The sequence below is a fragment of the Mobula hypostoma genome, chromosome 10 (assembly GCF_963921235.1).
Source record: "Mobula hypostoma chromosome 10, sMobHyp1.1, whole genome shotgun sequence".
Lineage (NCBI taxonomy): Eukaryota > Metazoa > Chordata > Chondrichthyes > Myliobatiformes > Myliobatidae > Mobula > Mobula hypostoma.
Genome location: NC_086106.1, coordinates 51275669 through 51302310, shown reverse-complemented (window position 1 = coordinate 51302310; position 26642 = coordinate 51275669). Strand labels below are relative to the sequence as shown.

The window sequence follows — 26642 nt, the reverse complement described above, 5'->3', positions numbered from 1 at the left end:
ACGATTAGTTTCCATTGAATTTGATCTTTTAATTGTGTCCTTCAAGAAACAAAGCCAATCTCTATATTCATGCTGCTGCTGTGGGTAGAACACCCTTTTGTGGATTGAAAATGGACACCAGTGGTTGGTGATCAGTAATGAGGGTAAACTCTCTCCTGTACTGGTTGAAATGGTTCAGGTCCCAAGCTAGACTCAAGGGATCTCTGTCAATCTGTACATACCTTTTCACTGCAGCAGTAAAGGACATGATGTAAAGGATATGGGGCAGTGACTTCCATCACATATGACATGACTGCAGCTATATTGTAAGGTGAGACATCACAGGAGAGCTTCACTGGATAATGTGGATCATAATGAGTGTCTGACATCACCATTTCCTTTGTTTTTTGGACAGCTACCTCATACTGCTTTGTTCACTGCCATTTCTTCCTGAAATGTAGAAATGAGTTCAAGGGACAGAGCACAATCACCAAGTTTGGCAAGAACCTGTTATAGTATTTGCCAAATCCTAAAAAGGACCACAGCTATGACATGTCCTTTAACCATGGGGCATCCACCACCACTTGAATTTTCTCAACACACTTGTGTAATGCTTATGCATCAATGGTGTGACCACAGTAAGTGATGCTTGGTTTCAAGAATTTACATTTGTTGTGTTGTGCTCTGAGCCCATAATCATATAACCTTTTTAGCACTGTCTTGAGATCCTGCAGATATTTCTTGTCATCCTTACCAGTGACAATGGTATCCAAGTAACACCATGTGTCTGGGTAGCCTTGAAATACCCATTCCATAGCTTTCTTCCAGAATGCAGGTACAGATCCAACCCCGAAAATGAGCCTATTGTAGCGATATAGCCCATTGTGAGTGCTTATGGTGAGAAACACTTTGGACTCTTCTTCCATCTCCACCTGTAGGTAGGCCTCAGACAAGTCCACTTTGCTGAAGTGTCTTCCTCCAGAAAAGTGCAAAGATATCCTCTCCTGAGCAGAAGATAATGATCTACTTTTAGTACTGGGTTGGTGGTGACTGTTATGTCTTTCTTGATGTGGTTTGTTTATCTCTAATTACTAGATCTCACTACTAAGTTCACAGCTGTTGTTGATTGCTCATTATTGCATTGTTAAGCAATGACCTTTCGTCATCGGGGCAGCCATTTTATATTGTTTCTACATTTCAGTCAGTTAGAAGCAATTGGTTGGAAATCGAGAGAGCTTCAATCACTATTTGAATCTGCCTTCGTTAGAATGTTGAGAAGTATTGCCGTTTTACACCAGCTCCTTGCGTACTGTAACATATTGGTGAATAATAAAACCATCTTCAACTACTGATATGCCAGGACTGGAGTTATCTATCCGTCTAGCTTGAGGAAAATGGGGAAACCACTTGTGTGAGGACTGAATAGTGACCTTAACATTACCACAGATCCTGACAGACCCATTCTTCTTGTCTATTGGGACCACTTGCGTTCCCCATGGGCTCCTCTCAGCCTTGGGCAGAAATCCTTCAGCCTCCATGTGATCCAGCTCACTGGCTACTTTATCACAGATTTTTTTTATCACCTTCTGGAGCATGTCCTCTTCTCAAAGCTACCATCAGCTGGGAGGTACAGGAGCCTGAAGATCCATATTCAGTGATTCAGAAACAGCTTTTTCCTCTTCACCATCAGATTTCTAAATGAACCCATGAATACGACCTCATTATGGTGTACAATTTATTTTTAATAACTTATACTAATGCAATGCTTTTGTACTTTACTGCTGTCTCAAAACAACAATTTTTATGGCTTAAGACAGTGATAATGAATCTGATTCTGAAGGTACGCCCACAACTCTTTTAGTGTTCAGACAGTGACGATGAAGGAGAGGTAATGGGTAACATAGTGGGAAATGTGGAGGGCATTGTTGTACAATTACAAATACTGTTCTCTCCCTGGCACTAGAGGTTGCTGGTTGGAAAGAGCTGTTGGAGTAGCCTACAAAAGTAACTACAGTAGACTTTGCTGATTTCACATGCTGCAGCTATACTAAACAGACAAAAAAGGGCAGAAATATTCAGAGCCAACATGACACCAATCAGGTAGGCTTCTTGATGGTGCTGAGCGGTGCTAATGCAGTGATGTTGCTGTTAGAGCTGCCAAAGTTTGATGTTCAAGTACACGGTATTACATCACTCTCCTACCTTGTGTCTTCTGGGTAGTGGAAAGGTTGTAAGGTACAAGGAGGTGAGTACTCTCCAGGACACCCCAACTGCAAATCTCGGTAAGTCTGCTGGGGAAGTCAAAGACTCAATGTCTATGAATCCACGAGTCTGCTGGAGGCTGAAGACTGCCTGTCCTGGGGTTAGAGGACTTTGTATGTGTGTGTGTGGGTGGGACGGAGGGCTTGTTTTGCTGTAGTTGCTTTGTCGTGAGGTATGTCTTGTTTTGTTGTGATCTGTGTTGTTCCACAGAGCATGGTGAACATGGTATGTTGGCCCCGTGGAGTGTGGCAGCACTTTGGGGCTTCTGCCTGCATACCTTGGCTGTGTGAGATGTTAATACAAACGGCAGATTTCACTGAATGTTTCAATGTACATGTGATAAATAAATCTGAATCTGAGTCTATCTATAGCCGTCTCTCCTGCTGTCCATGCCATGTCATGATGGAATAGCCCACTGATTTTAGTGGTCCCCATGGACTCTACTCTATGGGCCCTACTCAATCAACCAAGCCAGTTGAACTTGGAACTTTTGTAAAACATTTCTGATCCCCAGGTTTTCTTAATCGATTTAACCAAATTTTCACTGGATCTTTTGGTCTTGTTACTTCCAATTATCAGAAATACCCATTGAAAACATTCTCCATGTTTATCAGTGTGGTTGCAATAGGATCTTGTGTTTAAGTTCTAGGGAAGCGGACAGTAAGGAAGTTGATTGGTTTAATCCTGCAAAGAACAGAAGTATCTAGATTCTTTGAGTATGTCACAATTCACCCTTTCAAGTCAATTGATTTATGATGCCGAGATGCCTGAGGAGTAAAACTCTGATAATCTGGCATTTTATGGTCTTCCGTGGTGCCCGACTAACAATTTTTCCGGATCGTTATATGCTATTAACACACTTAGTATTTTCAATTTATTTTGAAAAAATATTGCAGTTTTATGATAAATTTTACAGGGCTACTGCCTCACAACAGTAAGAATCTGCTTTCAGTTCTGACCTGAGATACTGCCTGCAGAGGTTGTATTTTCTCCCAGTGACCATGTAGAATTTCACTGAGTACTTGCGTTTCTGTCAAATCCCAAAGACAAACTCTTCTAGGTTTTATGGTAATGTTAATAGCCCAGAGGCTGAGGGAGACCTGATAGAAACCTATAAAATTATGAGAGGCATATATAGGATAGACAGTCAGAATCTTTCTTTCCAGGGTAGAAGTGTCAAATATTAGAGGATGTGCATTTAAGGTGAGAGGCTCAAAGTTTAAGGGAAATGTGTTGGGAAAGTTATTTTGCACCATAGAACCATAGAACAATAGAACATTACAGCACAGAAACAGGCCTTTTGTCCCTTCTTGGCTGTGCTGAACTATTTTTCTGCCTAGTCCCACTGACCTGCACCTGGACCGTATCCCTCCATACACCTCCCATCCATGTACCTGCCCCAAGTTTTTCTTAAATGTTAAAAGTGAGCCCGTATTTACCACTTCATCTGGCAGCTCATTCCACACTCCCACCACTCTCTGTGTGAAGAAGCAAGAATGGTATGCATCTGGAACACATGTCCAGGGGTTGAGCTGGAAGCAAGTATGAAGAGGCTTTTAGATAGGTGCAGAATACGTAGGGAATGGAGGGACATGGATTATGTATAGGCAGAAGAGATTTAGTATAATTTACCGTTGTGCTTGGTGTAGACATTATGTGCTGAAGGGCCTGTTCCTGTGCTATACTGTTCTGTATGTTAAATATTACCACAGCATTTTGCCCCAACTCATTGCAGTCTTATAAAATGGACATTGATGAAATTTACATCATTCATTCTAGTAGTTTATATCTTACAGTGATGTCTAATGAAAACAGTTGTTATATAATAGCTTTTTCTGTTACTATTCAGTAAAGGGGTTTTACACCGGTCCAGTTTAATGGATGAGATGGGGAACATAATTTGGCACTTAGCCCTTTGTTTGCTTCTGGCCTGGCTGATGGTCGGGGCTGCCCTGTCCAAAGGAATCAAATCTTCAGGAAAGGTAAAATGATTACCCATTTTTCTATTGTTTTAAGGTTAAATTATGTTAAATTATGTCCCTATGCCCACCATCCTTCTAGCTACTGTGCAAGCCATAGAGAACAAGGTGGATGATCTTAAAGGGAGACTCACCAACTACAGGGAGATGCAGAACTGCTGTGTATTCTGTTTCACCGAGACCTGGCTCTCCCCTGCCAGCCCCGACTGTGCCATCCCACCGGAGGGATTTTCGATCCATCGGATGGACCGCACGGCATCTTCGGGCAAGACGAGGGGAGGTGGTGTCTGCCTACTGATCAACACTGGGTGGTGCTTGGACACAGTGGCACTGACAAGATCCTGCAGCCCGCACCTGGAACACCTGTTGGTGAAGTGTCGTCCCTACTATCTGCCACGGGAATTCACCTCGGTCATACTGACAGCGGTCTACATTCCCCCCCAGGCGGATGTGGAGTGTGCTCTGAACATACTGTATGCCAACATCAGTGAACTTGAGACCAGGTATCCGGAGGCTTTGCTCATTACAGCCGGGGACTTTAGCCAGGCCAACCTCAGAAGGGCGCTGCCAAGTTATTCCAACATGTCTCCTGCCCCACTAGAGGCCCGAATATACTTGACCACTGCTACACAACAGTCAAGAATACCTACCGTTCCATCCCACGACCTCACTTCAGAAAATCGGACCATCAGGCCATACTCCTCCTCCCGGCTTACAAACAGAAACTGAAGCTGGAGGTCACGGTGTCAAAAGTAGTGTCGCTTTGGACGGAGGAAACGGATGAGGTCCTCCGTGATTGCTTTGAGTTGGTGGACTGGTTAGTATTCAAGGACGCAGCAGCTAACCTTGATGAGTATGCCTCAGCTGTCATGGACTTTATTTGGAAATGCACGGAGGACTGTGTGTCTCGCAAGATGATCCAGGTATTCCCTAACCGGAAACTTTGGATGAATTATGAGGTCAAGTCCCTTTTAAAGGCTAGAGCTGTGGCTTTCAGGTCTGGGGATACCAGTCGCTATGCAGAATCCAGGCGTGAAATCCGGAAAGCTATTAAGGGCGCCAAGAGGCAATATCGAGCCAAGTTGGAAACCCAGGCTATCTAAAGGGATGCCAGTAGACTATGGCAGGGTCTAAATGAGATCACTGGGCACAAAGAAAAGTCTGGGAATATCAAAAACTGTGGCGCTTCTCTTCCTGATGAACTTAACGTATTCTACGCAAGATTCAAACAGAAGAGGAACATCCCGCTCCCTCCGGATGAACCGGACCTGGTGGCATCGAGATTCATCGTCAACGAGGAGGACGTTAGAAGGGCCCTCCTGAAGATAAATCCAAGGGAGGCAACTGGCCCAGATGGTGTCCCAGGACAGGTTCTCCGGGCCTGTGCAAGTGAGCTAGCTGGAGTGTTTGCTGACATCTTCAACTGCTCCTTGCTTCAGTCTAAGATCCCCTCGTGTTTTAAGAAGGCAACGATAATCCCAGTGCCGAAAAAGAGCAAGGTGGCATGCCTGAATGACTATCAACCTGTGGCTCTGACATCAATTGCGATAAGGTGCTTCGAGAGATTGGTTATGGCACACATCAACCACAGCCTACCGGTCAACCTCGACGCTTTGCAATTCGCCTACCGGAGCAACAGGTCAACGGCAGATGCTATCTCTCTGACCCTACATTCCTCCTTAGAACACCTGGAGAATAAAGACGCATATGTAAGGCTCCTTTTCATTGACTACAGCTCTGCCTTTAATACCATCATTCCAAATAAACTGATTCCTAAGCTCCGGAACCTGGGCCTTAGCATTCAGATCTGTAGCTGGATCTTCGATTTCCTCACAGACAGGACCCAGGCTGTAAAAATAGGGGACAAGCTCTCCTCTACAAGCACTCTGAGCACCGGTGACCCACAAGGCTGTGTACTCAGACCCCTGCTGTACTCACTGTACACCCATGATTGTGTAGCCAAATTTCCATCAAACTCAATATATAAGTTTGCTGATGACGCAACAATTGTAGGCCGTATCTCGGGTAATGATCAGTTTGAGTACAGAGAGGAAATTAAGAACCTGGTGGCATGGTGCGAAGACAATAACCTATCCCTCAACGTCAGCAAGACGAAGGAATTGGTTGTTGACTTCAGAAGGAGTAGCGGACCGCACGACCCAATTTACATCGGTGGTGCGCAAGTGGAACAGGTCAAAAGCTTTAAGTTCCTTGGGGTCAATATCACAAATGACCTGACTTGGTCCAACCAAGCAGAGTTCACTGCCAAGAAGGCCCACCAGCGCCTTTACTTCCTGAGAAAACTAAAGAAATTTGGCCTGTCCCCTAAAACCCTCACTAATTTTTATAGATGCACCGTAGAAAGCATTCTTCTAAGGTGCATCACAACCTGGTATGGAAGTTGTCCTGTCTAAGACTGAAAGAAGCTGCAGAAGATCGTGAACATGGTGCAGCACATCACACAAACCAATCTTCCGTCTGTGGACTCACCTTACACCGCACGCTGTCGGAGCAGTGCTGCCGGGATAATCAAGGACACGACCCACCCAGCCAACACACTTTTTGTCCCTCTTCCCTCCGGGAGAAGGTTCAGGAGCTTGAAGACTCGTACGGCCAGATTTGGGAACAGCTTCTTTCCAACTGTGATAAGACTGCTGAACGGATCCTGATCCGGATCTGGGCTGTACCCTCCAAATATTCGGACCTGCCTCTCGGTTTTTTTGCACTACCTTACTTCCTATTTTTCTATTTTCTATTTATGATTTATAATTTAAATTTTTAATATTTACTAATTTTAACTATTTTTAATATTTAATATTTGTAATCCAGGGAGCGTGAAGCACAGAATCAAATATCCCTGTGATGATTGTACGTTCTAGTACCAATTGTTTGGTGACAATAAAGTACAAAGTATAAAGAATAAAATTACATTGAAATCGTTAATTAGAATGAAAAAATATCACCCTAATTTTTAAAAATCTTGGTAAACTTGAAATCAATCCTGAAACTCTCTGACCACTGTGTATGCATGTTCAGGTTTTCAAAGGTTGTCATGACTGTGATTTGTAGCATCCTGCAAAATGATTGTCAAACATATTCCCATCCTGGACTTTTCCTTGTGGAGGACAGGACAATAGAAACTTTGGATTTTCTAGCCTTTGGATCAATCCAAGAAATGGCCAATGGTTCTGCCATGTATCTCAGTTTCTTGCTCAAAGCAACATCAGAGGGATCACTCTAGTTCTGTATTCAGTAGGAACAATAATTTGTATCTGGATTTTAGCAATAAAGGACTGTTATACACAGTACATTGCTGGTCTCCCCAACATGCAGGAAATGCTTGACTGTTCTCTTGTTCCCACAAGAGCTCTCGAAAATTTTCTGTATCCCTGTATAGAAAGGGTTTCTAGTCTCATGATCTGCAGGTCAACATTACGTATGAGAAGAATTTCCTGAGACATTCCACAACTCCTTCATATTTGGTCAGTCTGCACTGTCTTACACTCTCACAGGCAATACTGCCTAGAGGGACGAGGACTACACTATCCTTCCATGGTTATTGTCATCTCAGTATATTTTGACCACTCCAGTTGAGTATTGATACAATAACAGACACAGAACAATGCAGATTAAGACAGAGTAAGTGGCTGAATTTTGGTGCTTTCATCGATCTGAGTTGCGCTGATACAGAGACTTCACTGCATTCTTCCTAGCTGGAGAGGAGCAACCAGAGTGGGAAGAGCTTGAGAACTGGGACATCAATAGGATGATCAGAACCACAAATGCAATGCTGGCTCCAAAATTGCTGCCCTCTATTGTGAACTTCATCACACTATTGAGAGCAGTGATAAAGCAACATTCTTTTAGGCAATAAGGAATCTTTCTATAGTGAGAGGGTTCTTTTGGATACCTTCCATGACAGTGTTCTGTTCTCTATAGCCAGGAGCTCTGTCCTCCAGCCAGACAGATGTTGCTGCAATCTGTGATGCATGTTTCTTCAAGGATTATGACTTATTGCTGTTTAGCAATGGCTCGCAGCTTTAGAATTGAGAAGTGCAAGTCCTGCCCAACTTCTGAACACCTAACGTATTGTACAGCAAGTGCATACTAATGAGCATTTGGGAAACCAGTGATATTGATTTGCTGTCTGCTATAGGGCTGCAGGCATCTTCTGCCACCAAGGAACTCACTTTGTGGCCACACTTCCAAATTACAAACTGTGCAGGTTTCAAGTAGTTTGCAGGAAAGGAGCCGTACAGTAACTTAGAGGCGACAATACACAGGTCACCTTCTTGACAAAAGACATGACAACGTTTTGGCATGCCTACTTTTCATCAAGATGATAATTTTTTTGAGGGTGAGGCAAAAATAGACTACAGCTACATATAAAAATATTTTAGTGCTCCAAATATCTGATCGAAGTTCTGGGCAGAAATGTTTCCCCTGATTAAAGGACAACAGCAGCTCTCCAAACCCTTGGTATGTGCCTTCATTCCAAAGGTTTCAATCATTGAACATCTGATTCAATGGATGAATTACAATTATGAAGAAAAGTTGGTCAAGAATGGCCCAGCAAATGGCCAGATTCAGGTTCTGGTTTCAGTACAGGGAACTGAATTTGAATGGAAAGGAGAATGACAAAGGATTATGTAAACAATGTGTAAAGTGTTTCAAGTGTTCATCGCAATTATCTATTTTCCAGTTTAAATATATTCATTGTGAAAGGGAGAGACAGATAAATGAGATTGTTTTCCCATTTAAATGTGGCTAAGTATACCCTCATGTAGTTGTTTCACCTCTTTCACTGTCTTCTCTAATTATAGTTCCTCTAGTTTGTCTTTTGATTGGATTCAATAGTGTTGATGTTGTACCAGCAACACGGGGCAATCTAACGATCCCTCTCTGTGCTCAGGTGGTTTATTTTACAGCAACATTTCCATATGTGGTTCTGACCGTACTCCTTATCCGAGGGCTGACACTGGAGGGAGCCCATAAAGGGATTGAATTCTACATTGGTAGCCAAACAGATTTCTCAAAACTGGCTGATGCTGAGGTAAATATACTAGGGTATTCTCAGAACTACAGATGTAGTGTAGACTCAATCCTCTCTTGTGTTACTGATTTGTGTACTTAAGAAATTCAGTTTAAAGGCTGAACCATAACCTAGTTCTCATTCAAGAAAAGTAGTATTTGTCATCATAATTTGCATCTGTAAAACCAAAATTATAACTGAGACTTCATAGTCTTTACCATCTCTGTGTTAGCCCACAGGCAGGGAGGATAAGGTTTGCAGTAGATATGATAAGATGGACCTGGGTGAAACAGGGCAGCACTGGACAGAATACGATGATTTTTTTGTGTCATCTTTTTAAGACTTTAACAGATGCAGTGAAAGCTGTTCTGGCTCAAACTTTTGCAGTGACAGTAAACAGTACCCTTGATTAGTTACCATTTCCTGGCTTATTAAATGTTGACGGCACCATGTCCTACGTTCCTCCCTCTGGGAGAGGAAAAAAGTGGTGTTTTCCTCCATGGGGAATCAGTGATTTGTGTTGAAAAGGGAATCAACAGAGTAGGTTCTCAACCATTCAGATTGAAGGGTTGTCAAGGTACAATCTGTGTGAGTTCAAGGTAAGTTTATATAACACAGGAGAGAAACACTGAGAAAGTGAGAGAGGCAGATTCAAAGTAAATGATAGTGTTGACTATACAAACTTCTTTAAAAATATTCCACCGACAACTCTGAACAAATTTTTCATTTTAAGATTGGTGTTTTGACCAGAAAAGTTCAGATCAGTAATTCAAAGTTCAAAGTAAATTTATTATCAAAGTACATATATGTCAATATATACAAACCTGAGCTTTATTTTCTTGTGGCCATACCAATAAATCCAAAATGCATAATAGTGAAAGAGCACACCCAATAGGGCAAACAAATAACGAGTCAAGTCAAGTCAAGCAACACACATCAAAGTTGCTGGTGAACACAGCAGGCCAGGCAGCATCTGTAGGAAGAGGTGCAGTCGATGTTTCAGGCCGAGACCCTTCGTCAGGACTAATTGAAGGAAGAGTGAGTAAGGGATTTTAAAGTTGGAGGGGGAGGGGGAGATCCAAAATGATAGGAGAAGACAGGAGGGGGAGGGATAGAGCCAAGAGCTGGACAGGTGATGGGCAAAAGGGGATACGAGAGGATCATGGGACAGGAGGTCCGGGAAGAAAGACGGCGGCGGGGGGGGGGGGGACCCAGAGGATGGGCAAGAGGTATATTCAGAGGGACAGAGGGAGAAAAAGGAGAGTGAGAGAAAGAATGTGTGCATAAAAATGAGTAACAGATGGGGTACGAGGGGGAGGTGGGGCCTTAGCGGAAGTTAGAGAAGTCGATGTTCATGCCATCAGGTTGGAGGCTACCCAGACAGAATATAAGGTGTTGTTCCTCCAACCTGAGTGTGGCTTCATCTTTACAGTAGAGGAGGCCGTGGATAGACATGTCAGAATGGGAATGGGATGTGGAATTAAAATGTGTGGCCACTGGGAGATCCTGCTTTCTCTGGCAGACAGAGTGTAGATGTTCAGCAAAGCGGTCTCCCAGTCTGCGTCGGGTCTCGCCAATATATAAAAGGCCACATCGGGAGCACCGGACACAGTATATCACCCCAGTCGACTCACAGGTGAAGTGATGCCTCACCTGGAAGGACTGTTTGGGGCTCTGAATGGTGGTAAGGGAGGAAGTGTAAGGGCATGTGTAGCACTTGTTCCGCTTACACGGATAAGTACCAGGAGGGAGATCAGTGGGGAGGGATGGGGGGGGACGAATGGACAAGGGAGTTGCGTAGGGAGCGATTCCTGTGGAATGCAGATAGAGGGGGGGAGGGAAAGATGTGCTTAGTGGTGGGATCCCGTTGGAGGTGGCGGAAGTTACGGAGAATAATATGTTGGACCTGGAGGCTGGTGGGGTGGTAGGTGAGGACCAGGGGAACCCTATTCCTAGTGGGGTGGCGGGAGGATGGAGTGAGAACAGATTTATGTGAAATGGGGGAGATGCGTTTAAGAGCAGAGTTGATAGTGGAGGAAGGGAAGCCCCTTTCTTTAAAAAAGGAAGATATCTCCCTTGTCCTAGAATGAAAGGCCTCATCCTGAGAGCAGATGCGGCGGAGACGGAGGAATTGCGAGAAGGGGATGGCGTTTTTGCAAGAGACAGGGTGAGAAGAGGAATAGTCCAGATAGCTGTGAGAGTCAGTAGGCTTATAGTAGACATCAGTGGATAAGCTGTCTCCAGAGACAGAGACAGAAAGATCTAGAAAGGGGAGGGAGGTGTCGGAAATGGACCAGGTAAACTTGAGGGCAGGGTGAAAGTTGGAGGCAAAGTTAATAAAGTCAACGAGTTCTGCATGCGTGCAAGAAGCAGCGCCAATGCAGTCGTCGATGTAGCGAAGGAAAAGTGGGGGACAGATACCAGAATAGGCACGGAACATAGATTGTTCCACAAAGCCAACAAAAAGGCAGGCATAGCTAGGACCCATACGGGTGCCCATAGCTACACCTTTAGTTTGGAGGAAGTGGGAGGAGCCGAAGGAGAAATTATTAAGAGTAAGGCCTAATTCCGCTAGATGGAGCAGAGTGGTGGTAGAGGGGAACTGATTAGGTCTGGAATCCAAAAAGAAGCGTAGAGCTTTGAGACCTTCCTGATGGGAGATGGAAGTATATAAGGACTGGACATCCATGGTGAAAATAAAGCGGTGGGGGCCAGGGAACTTAAAATCATCGAAAAGTTTAAGAGCATGAGAAGTGTCACGAACATAGGTAGGAAGGGATTGAACAAGGGGTGGTAAAACTGTGTCGAGGTATGCAGAAACGAGTTCGGTGGGGCAGGAGCAAGCTGAGACAATAGGTCGGCCAGGACAGGCAGGTTTGTGGATCTTGGGTAGGAGGTAGAAACGGGAAGTGCGGGGTGTGGGAACTATAAGGTTGGTAGCAGTGGATGGGAGATCCCCTGAGCAGATAAAGTCGGTGATGGTGTGGGAGACAATGGCCTGGTGCTCCTTAGTGGGGTCACGATCGAGGGGTAAATAAGAGGAGGTATCCGCGAGCAGGCATGAACTTCAGATTGCGGCTCCTGCCATTGATCTCGCCGGCTCCAAAAACTCTTCGACAGGAGTTCAGTGAAACCATCTCTCACTGCTCCCCATCTGTAATTTCTTCGGCTCTTCTAATTTTCAACCGCACTTTGACTCAGACTCGCTATCACAGCCATATATCCTTGAAAGTCCTGCCATCCCAGGAATCAATCTGGTGAACCTTCTTTGTACTCCCTCTATGGCAAGAATGTCTTTCCTCAGATTAAGGGACCAAAACTGCACACAATACTCCAGGTGTGGTCTCACCAAGGCCTTGTACAACTGCAGTAGTACCTCCCTGCTCCTGTACTCGAATCCTCTTGCTATGAATGCCAGCATACCATTCGCCTTTTTCACCGCCTGCTGTACCTGCATGCCCACTTTCAACGACTGGTGTATAATGACACCCAGGTCTCGTTGCACCTCCACTTTTCCTAATTGGCCACGATTCAAATATTAATCTGTTTTCCTGTTCTTGCCACCAAAGTGGATAACCTCACATTTATCCACATTAAATTGCATCTGCCATGAATTTGCCCACTCACCCAACCTATCCAAGTCACCCTGCATCCTCTTAGCATCCTCCTCACAGCTAACACTGCCGCCCAGCTTCGTGTCATCCGCAAACTTGGAGATACTGCATTTAATTCCCTCATCTAAGTCATTAATATATATTGTAAACAACTGGGGTCCCAGTACTGAGCCTTGCAGTGCCCCAATAGTCACTGCCTGCCATTCTGAAAAGGTTCCATTTATTCCCACTCTTTGCTTCCTGTCTGCGAACCAATTCTCTATCCACATCAATACCATACCCCCAATACCATGTGCTTTAAGTTTGCACACTAATCTCCTGTGTGGGACCTTGTCAAAAGCTTTTTGAAAATCCAAATACACCACATCCACTGGTTCTCCCCTATCCACTCTACTAGTTACATCCTCAAAAAATTCTATGAGATTCGTCAGACATGATTTTCCTTTCACAAATCCATGCTGACTTTGTCTGATGATTTCACCGCTTTCCAAATGTGCTGTTATCACATCTTTGATAATTGACTCTAGCATTTTCCCCACCACCGATGTTAGGCTAACTGGTCTATAGTTCCCCGGTTTCTCTCTCCCTCCTTTTTTAAAAAGCGGGGTTACTTTAGCCACCCTCCAATCCTCAGGAACTAGTCCAGAATCTAAAGAGTTTTGAAAAATTATCACTAATACATCCACTATTTCTTGGGCTATTTCCTTAAGCACTCTGGGATGTAGACCATCTGGCCCTGGGGATTTATCTGCCTTTAATCCCTTCAATTTACCTAACACCACTTCCCTACTAACATGTATTTCCCTCAGTTCCTCCATCTCACTGGACCCTCTGTCCTCTACTATTTCCGGAAGATTATTTATGTCCTCCTTAGTGAAGACAGAACCAAAGTAGTTATTCAATTGGTCTGCCATGTCCTTGTTCCCCATAATCAATTCACCTGTTTCTGTCTGTAAGGGACCTACATTTGTCTTAACCAATCTTTTTCTTTTCACATATCTATAAAAGCTTTTACAGTCAGTTTTTATGTTCCCTGCCAGTTTTCTCTCATAATCTCTTTTCTCTTTCCTAATTAAGCCCTTTGTCCTCCTCTGCTGGACTCTGAATTTCTCCCAGTCCTCAGGCGAGCTGCTTTTTCTGGCTAATTTGTATGTTTCTTCTTTGGAATTGATACTATCCCTAATTTCCCTTGTCAACCACGGGTGCACTACCTTCCCTGATTTATTCTTTTGCCAAGTTGGGATGAACAATTGTTGTAGTTCATCCATGCGATCTTTAAATGCTTACCATTGCATATCCACCATCAACCCTTTAAGTGTCATTTGCCAGTCTATCTTAGCTAAGAGTAAAGCAGGGACTAAGCACCACGACCTTGTGGTGCACCTGTGCTGATGGAAGATCCAATTGCACAAGGAAGAATTGAAGCCAAGGTTTAGAAGCTTATTGATTAACTTTGAGGGGATGATAGTATAGAATGCTAAGCTGTGTTGATAAAAAGCATCTTGATACTTGCGTCTTTCACACATCACTACATTTAAAAAATAGTTATAATTTCTGGGCTTTGAGCATCGAATTTTCTTTGTGCCTACAGTTGAATTGCAGGAACTTCACACCTCTGAATGGATCTGAGTGTTGGGAAGACAGCAAAAGGACACTACAAAGTGATCAGTGGAGTAGTGGATGGTGGAGCCCAAGCCTTGGATTTCTGCCTTTATTTTGGAGTTGTTCTAATGATTCTACATGATTAATGAGTGATTCCAGCTTCATGTGCACTTCAGTACTAAAGCTTTCAGTCTTTGACTTTATGTACTGGAATAACACATTGATATCCTGAAAACTTATTTATCTCTTCCAATGTTAATTGCATGTAAACTGTTTAACCGTTTCTGTGTTAATTGTATCTTCTGTTCTCCAGGTCTGGAAAGATGCTGCAACACAAATATTCTATTCACTAGCAGTGGGCTGGGGAGTTTTAATAACCCTCTCATCCTACAACAAGTTCCATAACAACTGTTACAGAGACACCATCACTGTCTGTGTTGTGAATTGTGCCACAAGTTTGTTTGCTGGGTTTGCCATCTTCTCTGTCCTTGGACACATGGCTCACGTACAGAACAAGTCGGTTTCAGAGGTTGCTCAGTCAGGTACGTACAGCATCAGCTTGATTGTGCTGAAGGTTGATGAAGCACTGATCCACTTGGATTGTTTGTGCTCTTGATTCTGAATCAGGTATCTCATTCCCTGAGCAGAAAAACCTGAAATTCTGACTACTCCTATAATGGCAGCTTCAATAGTTAGACTTCTTTCTGCATCTTCAGCTCAGCTTTATTCTGTTTTAGACTTTCAGAGATGGAATCTAGTCATGGAAAAGTGAGGAAATCAGGGACGTTAGAAAATGATGGGTCCAGCAGTATTTCTCCTCAACCACCTCCAATGTGGTCTCCTTCACACTGGAGAAACCAAATACAGATTGGGTGACCAGTTTGTAGAGCACCCCCATAAAGTCTACTGAGGTGACTTTATGATTCAGTTACCAGTTACTTTACTTTTACATGCCACTCCCGCAGTGACCTGTATCTGTAAGTAGCCTCCTGTACTGTTTGAGCTTGACAGAAACAGCACCTCAATTTCCTTCTGGGTACATTGTGATCAAATGATACAATGTCAGATCCAACAATTTCATATCATTCTCTTTTTTTTTTGTTTGTACCAGAGTTGGCCACCTTTACTGTTGGCTGTCCATCTGTAATGTGAGCTAGAGTTTTTCTATGTCTACAGACACTGCCTGAATTGTTGGGCATCTCCATAATTCTTACAGAATAATATACAAAACATGACAACAGACCCCTTCAAAAAACTACTGATCACTAACCATAGGCTTACACAAATCAAATTAACTTGGTTGTTCAATATCATTTTGTGGGAATTTTCTGTATGAAAACTGGCTACAATGCTTCCCACAATGCAACAGTAGATTCCTGATAAACATGCTAAGGCCCTGTAAAATTAATTATATAATATTATCACAAATGTACCCACTTAGTATCTCTTTTCACTCTTTGATCAAAATTGCCCTTTAATATTGTGCCAGTGATTCGTATTATCATTATACTCTACACTTCCAGTATTTCGCATCATAAATAGACAGTGTGGCATAAGTGATTTCTTCACCAATGCCTGGAATAAAATTTGTGTTCTAAACGATACATGAGAGGATGCTCTCAATGGTGCTCCAGTAAAATGCAGTTAAGATCGCCACTCCAATTCTCTTCATTTTGTTAGTTACAGTTACTGTGTCTCGTTTTATTGTACTGTTATGCCAATGTATCACTGCACCAGTTCCATCTTATCCACCGCCTAGGTTTTGGTTTGGTTTTCATCGCCTACCCAGAAGCCCTTGCACAGCTGCCATGGGCACCTCTATGGTCCACTTTGTTTTTCTTAATGTTGATCACCCTGGGACTCGACACCCAGTTTGCAGCTTTCGGTAAGACTTGCATTGCTTTACTTAACCCATCCCCTGCAAGCTTTGTTAAGGGAAGTTATCAAAATAAAAAGCTGATAATATAAGAAGAGAACCAAAGGTTGTTGTTGGCAGCAGCAGAATGCTTGGACATCAGGAAATATGGTGGAATTCCTGTCTGTGCCTCACACCTGATGTTAATTATTCTAGAATGGAACAGAATCAGATTCCGAATCACCTGCATGTGACGTGAAATTTGTTAACTTAGTAGCAGAGGTTAAATGCAATACATAATATAGAAGAAAAAAATAAAATAATAATAACAATAAGTAAATCTTATTCAGTATACTTTATACAGTATACGTATAATGCATAGATTCAAAATCCTGCAGAAAACAGAAATACTATGCAGTATATTAAAAAAGTGAGGTAGTATCCAAAGGTTCAATGTCCATTTAGGGATGGCAGAAGGGAAGAAGCTGTTCCTGAATCACTGAGTGCGTGCCATCAGGCTTCTGTACCTCCTGCCTGATGGTAACAGTGAGAAAAGGGCATGCTCTGGGTTCTGGAGGTCCTTAATAATGGATGCTGCCTTTCTGAGACACCGCTCCTTGAAGATGCAGCCTGGAACTTTGGAGGCTAGTACCCAAGATGGAGCTGACTAGATTTACAAACCTCTGTAGCTTCTTTTGGCCCTGTGCAGTAGTCCCATCCCGCACCCCCCGACCCCCCCCCCCATGACTATGATCTAGTTATTTTAAATCCTGCAGCCTGGAAATTTGAATACCAGTTCACACTTGTGACAAATTTCATGTTGCTCGTGCATGGGTCAACTGATTTCTAATGCAAGTTAGGTCATGGTATTCCTAGGAGCATCTGTTGTTGCTCATTCCTAGAAACAGTCTGTGAGAGGGGCATCCTGGAATCCATCCCAGCCCTATGCAAAGAAACACACACAAAACACTGGAGGAACTCAGCAGGTCAGGCAGCATCTATGGAAATGAATAAACAGTCAACATTTTGGGCCCAGACCCTTCTTCAGGATTGAGAAAGAAGGGGGAAGATACCAGAATGAGGTGGTGGGAGAAGAAAGAAGCTAGCTGGAAGGTAATAGTTGAAGCCAGGTGGGTGGGAAAAATCAAGAATCTAAGAGGAGAGAAGAGTGGATTATAGGAGAAAGGGAAAGAGGAGGGGACCCAAGGGAAGTAATAGGCAGGTGAGAAGAAGTCAAAGGTCAGAGTGGGGAACAGAGGAAGGGCGGAGGATTTGTTTACCAGAAGGAGAAATAGATATTCATGTCATCAAGCTAGATGCTAGCCAGACAGAATATAAGGCGTTGCTCCTACACCCTGAGGGTGGCCTCATTTTGGCACAAGAGGAGGCCCTCGATTGAGATGTCAGAACGGGAATCGGAATTAAAATGTTTGGCCACTGGGCAGTCCCGCTTGTGACAGATGGTGTGGCCCCATCTTAACGAAGCTGTCCCCCAATTTATGACGGGTCTTGTCAATGTAGAGGAGGCTGCATTGGGAGCACCGGACACCATTGAACAACCCCGACAGATGTTCAAGTGAAGTGTTGCCTCACGTGGAAGGACTATTTGCGGCCGTGAATGGAGGTGAGGGAAAAGGTGTACAGACTTTGTGGCATTTAGGCTGCTTGCAGGGACAAGTGCCTTGAGGAGGATTAATGGCAAGGGATGAATCGACAAGGGGGTTGGAGAGGCAATGATCCCCTGCAGAAAGTGAAGGAGGGCTGGCAGGTAAAGAGATGTTTAGTGGTAGGATCCCTTTGGAGCCGGCAAAAGTTGCAGAGGATAATGTGTTGGATACAGAGGCTGCACAAAGAACCCCATTCAGCTAGGGGATGGGTTCTCTGTGTTCCTTCACACCATTGTACAAGCCATCTTTCCATCTCACAACCTACTTGTGTTTCAGAACTGCACTAACAAATGGAAGGTTGATAATGTGAGGCCCAGTGGCCCTTTAACAGGGAATTAATGACACAGATCAATTTCTTGCCCATATCCACGCTGTGATTGGCTGTTAACTAACCTATCAGACTGCTACTTAACTACTGTAGTAATGATCAATAAAGGAAATGCACCTTGGCACCTGAGACTGTTGTTCTAAAGTATGTATTTCAGTAATTGAGTCTGTCTGTCTGGGTTGTAATTTAATATCCTGTTCCCAATCCTAATGTTTCCCTGCCTGAGCCTGGAGCCTGTTGCACTGAGTGTCTGAGAATAGTAATTGAAGAGTTTCACATTTCTGTTTAAGTGCAGAAGGATCTCAATGGATCAGGCAGTATCTGTAAAGGGAATGGACATTTCAGGCTGGGACTTTTCACCTGTCTTCATTTCCCTCCAAAGAGGCTGTCTTGTGCGTTGCTGCAGGTCCCAATATCTGAACCGTCTTGTTTCTCTGTTTGCAACATATCACTGTAACAGGAATGGGAGCAAAAATGAGGAATATCCAGTTGCATAATCTTGTTAAACTACAGATTCACACTTCATCGGGAAAGCGAAATGGGAGCATTCTCAGAAGAATTAGTCACTTTGCAATACCAGAGATACGAGGCGCAGGTGGCATCCATTAGTCTTGCGAGACCATGGATCACTCTCACTCTCCAGGGTGCAGGCCTGGGCAAGGTTGTATGGAAGACCAGCAGTTGCCCATGCTGCAAGTCTCTCCTCGCCACGACACCGATGTTGTCCAAGGGAAGGGCATTAGGACCCTTACTGCTTGGCACCAGTGTCGTCGTAGAGCACTGTGTGATTAAGTGCCTTGCTCAAGGACACAACACGTTGCCTCGGCTGGGGCTCAAACTGACGACATTCAGGTCGCTAGTCAAATGCCTTAACCACTTGGCCACGAGGCGCAAGTGGCAGGGAGTTCAGAGGATTACAGGCTACAAGTCTATCCTGCACGTCACTGACCAGGATGATTCACTTGAGGTAGGCTGAATGTCTTCTACGCCTGCTCTGATACTCAGAACCAAGTTGGCCAGAGAGGCACCCCTCCCCCCAGTTTGTCTGGCTGAAGCGGAGGTGAGGAAGACAGAAGACTCTGACCAGAGTCAACCCACGCAAAGCTGCAGGGCCCGATAATATATAGTGGTGTTTGAAAGTCTGTGAAAGGTCATATGTATGCAGAAATAGAGAAAATTCTACAGGGTTCACAAACTTTCTTGTACCACTGTACCAGGTTGGGTTCTGAAAGTCTGCTGACTTTCTGCAGAGGTGCTGATGGATATATTCAACATGGCTCTGGAACAATCTATTGTCTCCTCAACTTTCAAGGCAGCAAACATCATTCCAGTGCCAAAGGTGGTGACAGTAACCTTCCTAAATGACTACCGCCCAGTGGCATTAACATCAACCATTAAGAAAAGCTTTGAGCAGCTGGTCGTGGAGCACATTAAAGCCTTTCTCCCGGCTACACTGGACCCCTTCCAGTTCGCTTATCGCTCAAAAGGTCTACTGATGATACAGTAGCCTTTGCCCTCCACTCTGTCCTATTCCACCTGGAAAATGGGGTCTCATATGCTAGACTCCTGTTTACAGACTTCAATTTGGCATTTAACACCATCATACCCTAGAAACTGGTGGGGACACTGTCTCGTGGGGTCTCAATATCTCCCTCTGCAATTGAATACTAGACTTCTTAACAGTGGGCAGCAACGTCACTCATCCCATTACACTGAGCACTGGCACTCCCCAAGGCTGTGTGCTCAGCCCACTGTGTCACAGGATCCAGCTCAAACCGTGTCATCAAGTTTGCAGATGACAACAGTGGATAGCCTTATCCAAAACAATGGCGAGATGGAGTATAGAGAGGAAGTGGAGTGGCTGATAGATTGGTGCGAGAAGAACAACCTAACCCTGGACGTGGAGAAGACAAAGGAAATCATTGTAGACTTCAGGAAGGTGCAGATAAAATATCCCCCTCTGCAAATACATGGCTCCTCCCTAGAGAGAGTTAAGTTCACCAAGTTCCTGGGTGTTCACATCACGGATGACCTCACTTGGTCCCTTAATATCACCACGCTGAACAAGAAGGAACAGCAATGCCTCACTTCTCAAGAAGATTGAAGCAAGCAAGGCTCCCACCACCCCTCCATCTGCATTTTACAGAAGCACCATTGAGAGTGTCCTAACAAGTTACATGTCCATCTGGTATGGAAACAGTCGAGCATCAGACCAGAAGTCCCTACAAAGGACTGTGAGAATAGCTGAGAAAGTCATAAGGGTCTCCCTACCATCCTTCGGGGACATCTATCAGGAGCGCGGCGTAGAGGGGGCCCTTAGCATTATTAACGATCCCACCCATCCAGCATCCTCTTTGACATTCTACCTGTCAGGATGCTGAAGCAGGGACCCAATCACAGACCAAGTACTGAGCACTCTATGATATTTCTTGAGTAGCATATCCAGAGGGACAACACAGTCAGCATCAAAGTTCAGGCAGAGATCAAAAATTCCAGAGAAATCCAAAAACCAGAATCAGGAAACAGGCAGAGTCGATATTCAGACAGACAGAGTACAGATACAAATTCAGGAAAGGCTCAGGAAAATTCACTGGCACAATCTGGCAACAAACAGGTGAAAACACAGGACTGAAATACACTGAGCAGTAAACAGAGAGGCAGATGATAGGTGGAGCACAATGAGTCACAGGTGGCAGCGAAACAGGTGATAATGAGAAACAAGTAAGAGACAGAGTACTCAGTAATACAGGGGCTGGAGTAGAGCAGGGGCATGGACAGGAGCACATGGGGCATGAAAACAAACAAGAGCACATAGCAATATAAAACCACAGACTGACAGCTAGGGGGAAACACACAAAAAGACAGAGTTCAACTGGAGGTTCTGACAGTAAGCCCATCACCCACCCCCCACCCCCCGCGAACGCCTCCTGACGTCACAGCAGGTGGAGCTGGGTGCTGGCGATGAAAGTCTCTGATGAGAGAGGGGTCCAGGATGTTACAGGCAGGGACCCAGCACCTCCCCTCAGGACCGTAGCCCTCCCAATCCACAAGGTACTGGAGGCCACAGCCCCGGCGACAAATATCCAGCAGTCGATGCACTGTGAAGGCCTCTGACCCATCGATGAGCCATGGGGGGGAGTTGGTTTGGGGACAGGACACAGGGGGTAGCTCATGAAAGGCTTGATGCGTGACTACGTGACACATGGAAGGTGGGATGAATGTGGCAGAGAGTGGAGGGGAGCTTGAGATGGATGGCAGCAGGACTGATGACTTTAGCGATGGGAAAGGGGCTGATGAAGTGGGGGGGGGGGGCGAGCCTGCAGGAACCCACCTGGAAGGGCAGGTCTCAGGTTGAAAGCCACCCACTCTGTCCCCAGCAGTAACGTGCAGCTTTGGAGTGATGGCAGTCAGCTTGATGCTTGATCCTAGCAGAGGCACAGCAAAGAGCAGAGCGAGTGCGCCTCCACGTCCGCTGACAACGACGGATGAATGCCTCGGCAGATGGAACGCCAACCTCCTCCTCCTGGGCAGGAAACAGTGGAGGTTGGTAGCCAAGGCAGCACACGAAAGAGGTCAGATCGGTGGATGAGGACAGGTGAGAGTTTATGGCGTACTCAGGCTAGGGTAGCTGCTGACTCCACGTAGAGAGGTTCTGGGAGACCAGACACCACAATACTGTCTCTAGCTGTTGGGTGGCCTGCTCAGTCTGGGCATTGGTCTGTGAATCCTGAAGACAGACTCACAGGCACCGAGAAGATTACAGAAAGCCCTCCAGAAGTTGGATGTGAATTGAGAGCCCCTGTCTGAATCAACATCTATAGATAAACCATGTAATTTAAAAACATGCAGTACTAGTAATCTGGCTGTTTCTTTGGCCGAGGGGAGTTTAGGTAAAGGAATGAAGTGTACAGACTTGGAGAAACGATCAACTACTGTGAGAATGATGGTGTTACCATCTGATGAGGGAAGACCGGTGACAAAATCCAGGGCAATGTGGGACCAGGGTCTCTTGGGGATAGACAAGGGTTGTAACAGACTAGCAGGTGTCCGGGTAGAGTTCCTGCCTTGAGCACAGGCCGAGCAGGCTGAGACAAGTTGCAGATGTCATCTCCCATGGAGGACCACCAGAACCGCCAAATGATGAAGGCCTGAGTACACTTGGTTTCAGGGTGACGGGATAACTGGGAAGAATGACCCCACTGCAATACCTGTGAGTGGACAGAGCTGGGAACATAGACACGGTTAGTGGGGCATTGACTAGGGGCTGCCTCACTCTGTTGAGCAGCTTGCACAATGGATTCAATGTCCCATTGCGCTGAACACACGAGACAAGTGAGCAGGGAGGATGACATCGGGTACCTCAGGAGTCTCAGAGGAGGGAAATCTTCAGGATAGGGCATCAGGTTTTCCATTCTTGGAACAGCGGCAGAAGGACAGAGTAAAATTGAATCTTGAGAAATACAGGGACCAACGAGTTTGATGGGCATTGAGATACTTGGCCGTATGGATATATTCCAGATTCTTGTGATCAGTCCAGACCAAGAATGGTTCCCTCCAGCCAATGCCTCCACTCTCCTCCAGAGCTAGCTTCACAGCCAGCAGCTCCCGGTTTCCGATATCATAATTCCACTCCATGGGAGTGAGGCAGTGAGAGAAGAAGGCGCAGGGGTGTACCTTCTCATCCTTGGCCGAGCAGTGAGAGAGATCAGCTCCTGCACCAATGTCAGATGCATCCACCTCCATAATGAACTGTCAGTCAGTGTTGGGCTGAATCAGGATGTGGGCGGATGTGAAACTTTCCTTCAGGTCAGAGAATGCTTTTTCAGCAGCAGGGAACCAGGAGAATCTGACAGCAGATGAGGTAAGAGCAGTGAGTAGTGCAGCCAGTGTACTGCAATTTCTGATGAAGCGGCGATAGAAGTTAGCAAAGCCCGAGAAGTGTTGCAACTCCTAACAAGTCGAGGGTTGGGGCCATTCAACCACCGCCTCGACTTTCTGTTGGTCCATCTGAATGGAACTGCCTGAAATTACATACCCCAGGAAGGAGACGGTATTGAGATGAAGATCACATTTCTCAGTCTTCACAGAGCTGGTTCCCAGAAGGTGCTGGAAGGAGAACTTTGTGGACGTGACCTGTGTGTTCAGCAAGGGACTTAGAAAAAAACTCAAAATGTCGTTGAGATATAAAAAAACAAATTGGTTCAGTATGTCCCTGAGAACGTCATTTACCAGGGCTTGGAAGACGCTGGGGGCATTGGTGAGACCGAATGGTATGACCAGATACTCGTAATGGCCTGAGGTGATGTTGAAGATCGTCTTCCTTTTGTCCCCTTCATGGATGCGGACAAGATGGTGGGCGTTATGGAGACCAAGCTTGATGAAAACTGAGGCTCCTTGTACTAGTTCAAATGCCGAGGTCATGAGCAGAAGAGGATAATGGTACTTAACAGTGACTTCATTCAGTCCCTGTTAATCAATGTAAGTACGTATGGAGACCTCCTTCTTTTCAACGAAGGAAAAACCGGCACCAGCAGGGGAGGAATTCAGCTGGTTGATGCCTGCAGCCAGAGACTCTTGAATGTACTCATTCATGGCTTCTGTTTCAGGTACGGACAGGGAATCCAGGTGGCCCTTTGGGGGAGATGTGCCAGGCAAGATGTCGATGGCACCATCATATGGACGCTGAGGCAACAGGGAAGTGGCCTGGGACTTGCTGAACACAGTCTTGAGGTCCATGTAGTCAGAACGGATGGCACTAAGGTCCGGAAAATTCCTCGGGGGGATCTGGGCTTGGAGACAAGGGGATCTGAGCATAGCAGAGGTAGTGGGAGTGATAGAGTGGGCTCCAGCCTCCAATCTTGTGACTGAGCCAGTCAATGTGGAGGTTGTGTTTAATTAACCAATGATAGCCCAGGATAATGGGAGCTTGAGAGGAGTCAATAACATAAAGGTTTAACTGTTCATCATGGTTGCTGGATAAACTGAGACTCACCGGGGCCGTGACGTGGGTGATGTTAGCCAGTCTCTGACCATTCAAGGCGTTGGCCACCAATGGCGACTGGAGAGCAGACGTGGGTAATCCCCACTGGGCAGCCAAGCCAGAATTGATAAAACTCCCCTCCGCATCAGAATCGACCAAGACAGAGGCTGCTCGCCGTTGGACGCCTCACTCCAGAGAAGCAGGTTTGATAGTGAGTGGCGTCAAGGAGGGCCGGACAGGGGTCACACTCACCAGTACTCCTCATCCTACTGGTGAGCGCTTGGCTTTACTGGGCAGGTGGTGATGAAGTAGCTTGGTTGGCCACAGTACAGACAGGAGCGGGTGCTGATTCTCCTTTGTCTTCCAGTCGGCGTCAGGCGAGGCGGGTACGGTCAACGTGCATAGCCTTAGGCTCTGGAATGGGAATTGTAGATGGAGGCAAATGGCAGGGCAATGTAGACTGAGGAGAGGCTTGGAAATCACTCAGTGTCCCCAGGGACCCTCTGGAACCCCTCCCTCTGCAGCGCTGCTGAAGGTGAACATCAATACAGATGGCCAAATCCACCAGGGCTTCAAAGGTGGCAGGAAGGTCCTGGGTGACCAGCTCATCTTTGATATCTTCGGAGAGGCCATTCAGGAAGATGTAGTACTGTGCCTCCAAGTTCCAGCCGCTGGAGATGGCTAAGGTCCAGAACTCTATGGCATAATCTGACACGGATCAGCGCCCCGGTGCATGTGCAGCATTTCACGAGCAGCCCCTCTCCCATGTTTGGAGCGATCAAACACTTTTCTCATCTCCTCAGAAAATAACTGAAAAATGATGCAGAAAGGTGAGCCTGCCTCCCAGACGGCTGTTCCCCATTCTCTCGCCCGAAGGTACAGTTGGCTGATGACATAGGCTACATTGGCTTGATCAGTTTGAAATGTTGTTGGTTGTAATTCAAAAATGAGGGTGCACTGGGAAAGAAAAGAGCGGCAGGTACCGGGCTCACCTGAGTACTTTTCTGGAGGAGGCAGACGGGGCTCTTGGACGGGAGGAGTAAGCGAGAGTACGGAGGGCGGGGCAGAAGATGCAGTCGCAGAATGTTGATAGATGCTCTGGGACAGCTGAAGTGACTGAGTCTGAGCCCCAGGAGTGGTTACATCGGCAGAAAGTGACTCCACTGCCCTGAACATGGACTCCAGCTGGTTCTGGTGTCTCCCCAGCATCACTCCTTCTTGTTCCAGGGCAGCTCTCAGAGAACCAGGGTCTGCTGGATCCATTCTGGCCAGATTGTACTGTCAAGGCGCTAGAGCAGGGACCCAGTTGCAGACCAAGTACTGTGTGCACTGTGATATTTCTTGAATAGCAAATCCAGAGGGGCAACAAAGTTGGTGTCAAAGTTCATATGGAGATCCAAAGTTCCAGAGAAATCCAAAAACCAGAATCGGGAAACAGGCAGAGTCGATATTCAGACAGACAGAGTACAGATACAAATGCTGGAAAGGCTCAGGAAAACTCATTGGCACAATCCGGCAACAAACAGGTGAAAACACAAGACCGAAACACACTGAGCAGTAAACAGAGAGGCAGATGATAGGTGGAGCACAATGAGACACAGGTGGCAGTGAAACAGGTGAGAGACGGAGTACTCAGTGATACAGGGCCTGGATAAGAGCAGGAGGAGGGACAGGAGCACATGGGACATGAAAACAAACAAGTGCACATGGTAATAAAAAAACCACAGAATGATGGCTGGGGGGAAACACACAAAAAGACACAGTTCAACTGGAGGTACTGACACTACCATCAGGCACATTACTCTGCATAAGAACAAGAACGGCCAGGATGAGGAACAGTTTTCTTCCCCCAGGCCATTAGGCTTCTGAACTCCCTGCCACATCATATTCGAAGTGTCACTGGTTAAACTGTTTCGTACCTTGCGATATTTAATATTAAAGCACTTTAGTTTGTTATTTGTGTGTGATTCATTTGTAGATTTTATCCTTAACTTCATAAGTTATGGTGCATTATGTGCTTCAAAAAAACATCTCATTTCTATATACATTATATGGTTATATACATTATAGTCATGTGTGTGGTTAAATGACAATAACCTTCACTTGACTTGATTATTTACTCTGCTGATTTGAGATGTTGTTTTATCAGAAATAATTATAACGACCCTAGTGGACAAGTTCCCGAAGCTTCTGCAATCAAATCGCCTTTACCTGACAGCTGGACTTTGCCTCATATTTTACTTCTCTGGTGTTATATTTGTAACAGAGGTATGGTGTGTTTTATCTTTTGTTATATTTCACATGTAGTGCTGGTTATAACTCAGTGAGGTCACAACCTGACAGG

The 26642-nt window shown here is 45.4% G+C and overlaps 1 protein-coding gene across 2 annotated transcripts in view; it reads left to right on the top strand.

Annotated features, from left to right (window-relative positions):
* LOC134352896 (sodium- and chloride-dependent neutral and basic amino acid transporter B(0+)-like) overlaps window positions 1-26642 on the top strand; it is a 70086-nt gene that overhangs the window by 27608 nt on the left and 15836 nt on the right. Inside the window, exons 6-10 of one of the 2 annotated variants that reach the window (XM_063060480.1) lie at window positions 4091-4223; window positions 9133-9273; window positions 14782-15010; window positions 16228-16353; window positions 26448-26566. In XM_063060480.1, the coding sequence (XP_062916550.1) occupies window positions 4091-4223; window positions 9133-9273; window positions 14782-15010; window positions 16228-16353; window positions 26448-26566 (748 nt within the window). The remainder of the gene's footprint in view (window positions 1-4090; window positions 4224-9132; window positions 9274-14781; window positions 15011-16227; window positions 16354-26447; window positions 26567-26642) is intronic. The other variant, XM_063060481.1, reaches the window with a different exon arrangement.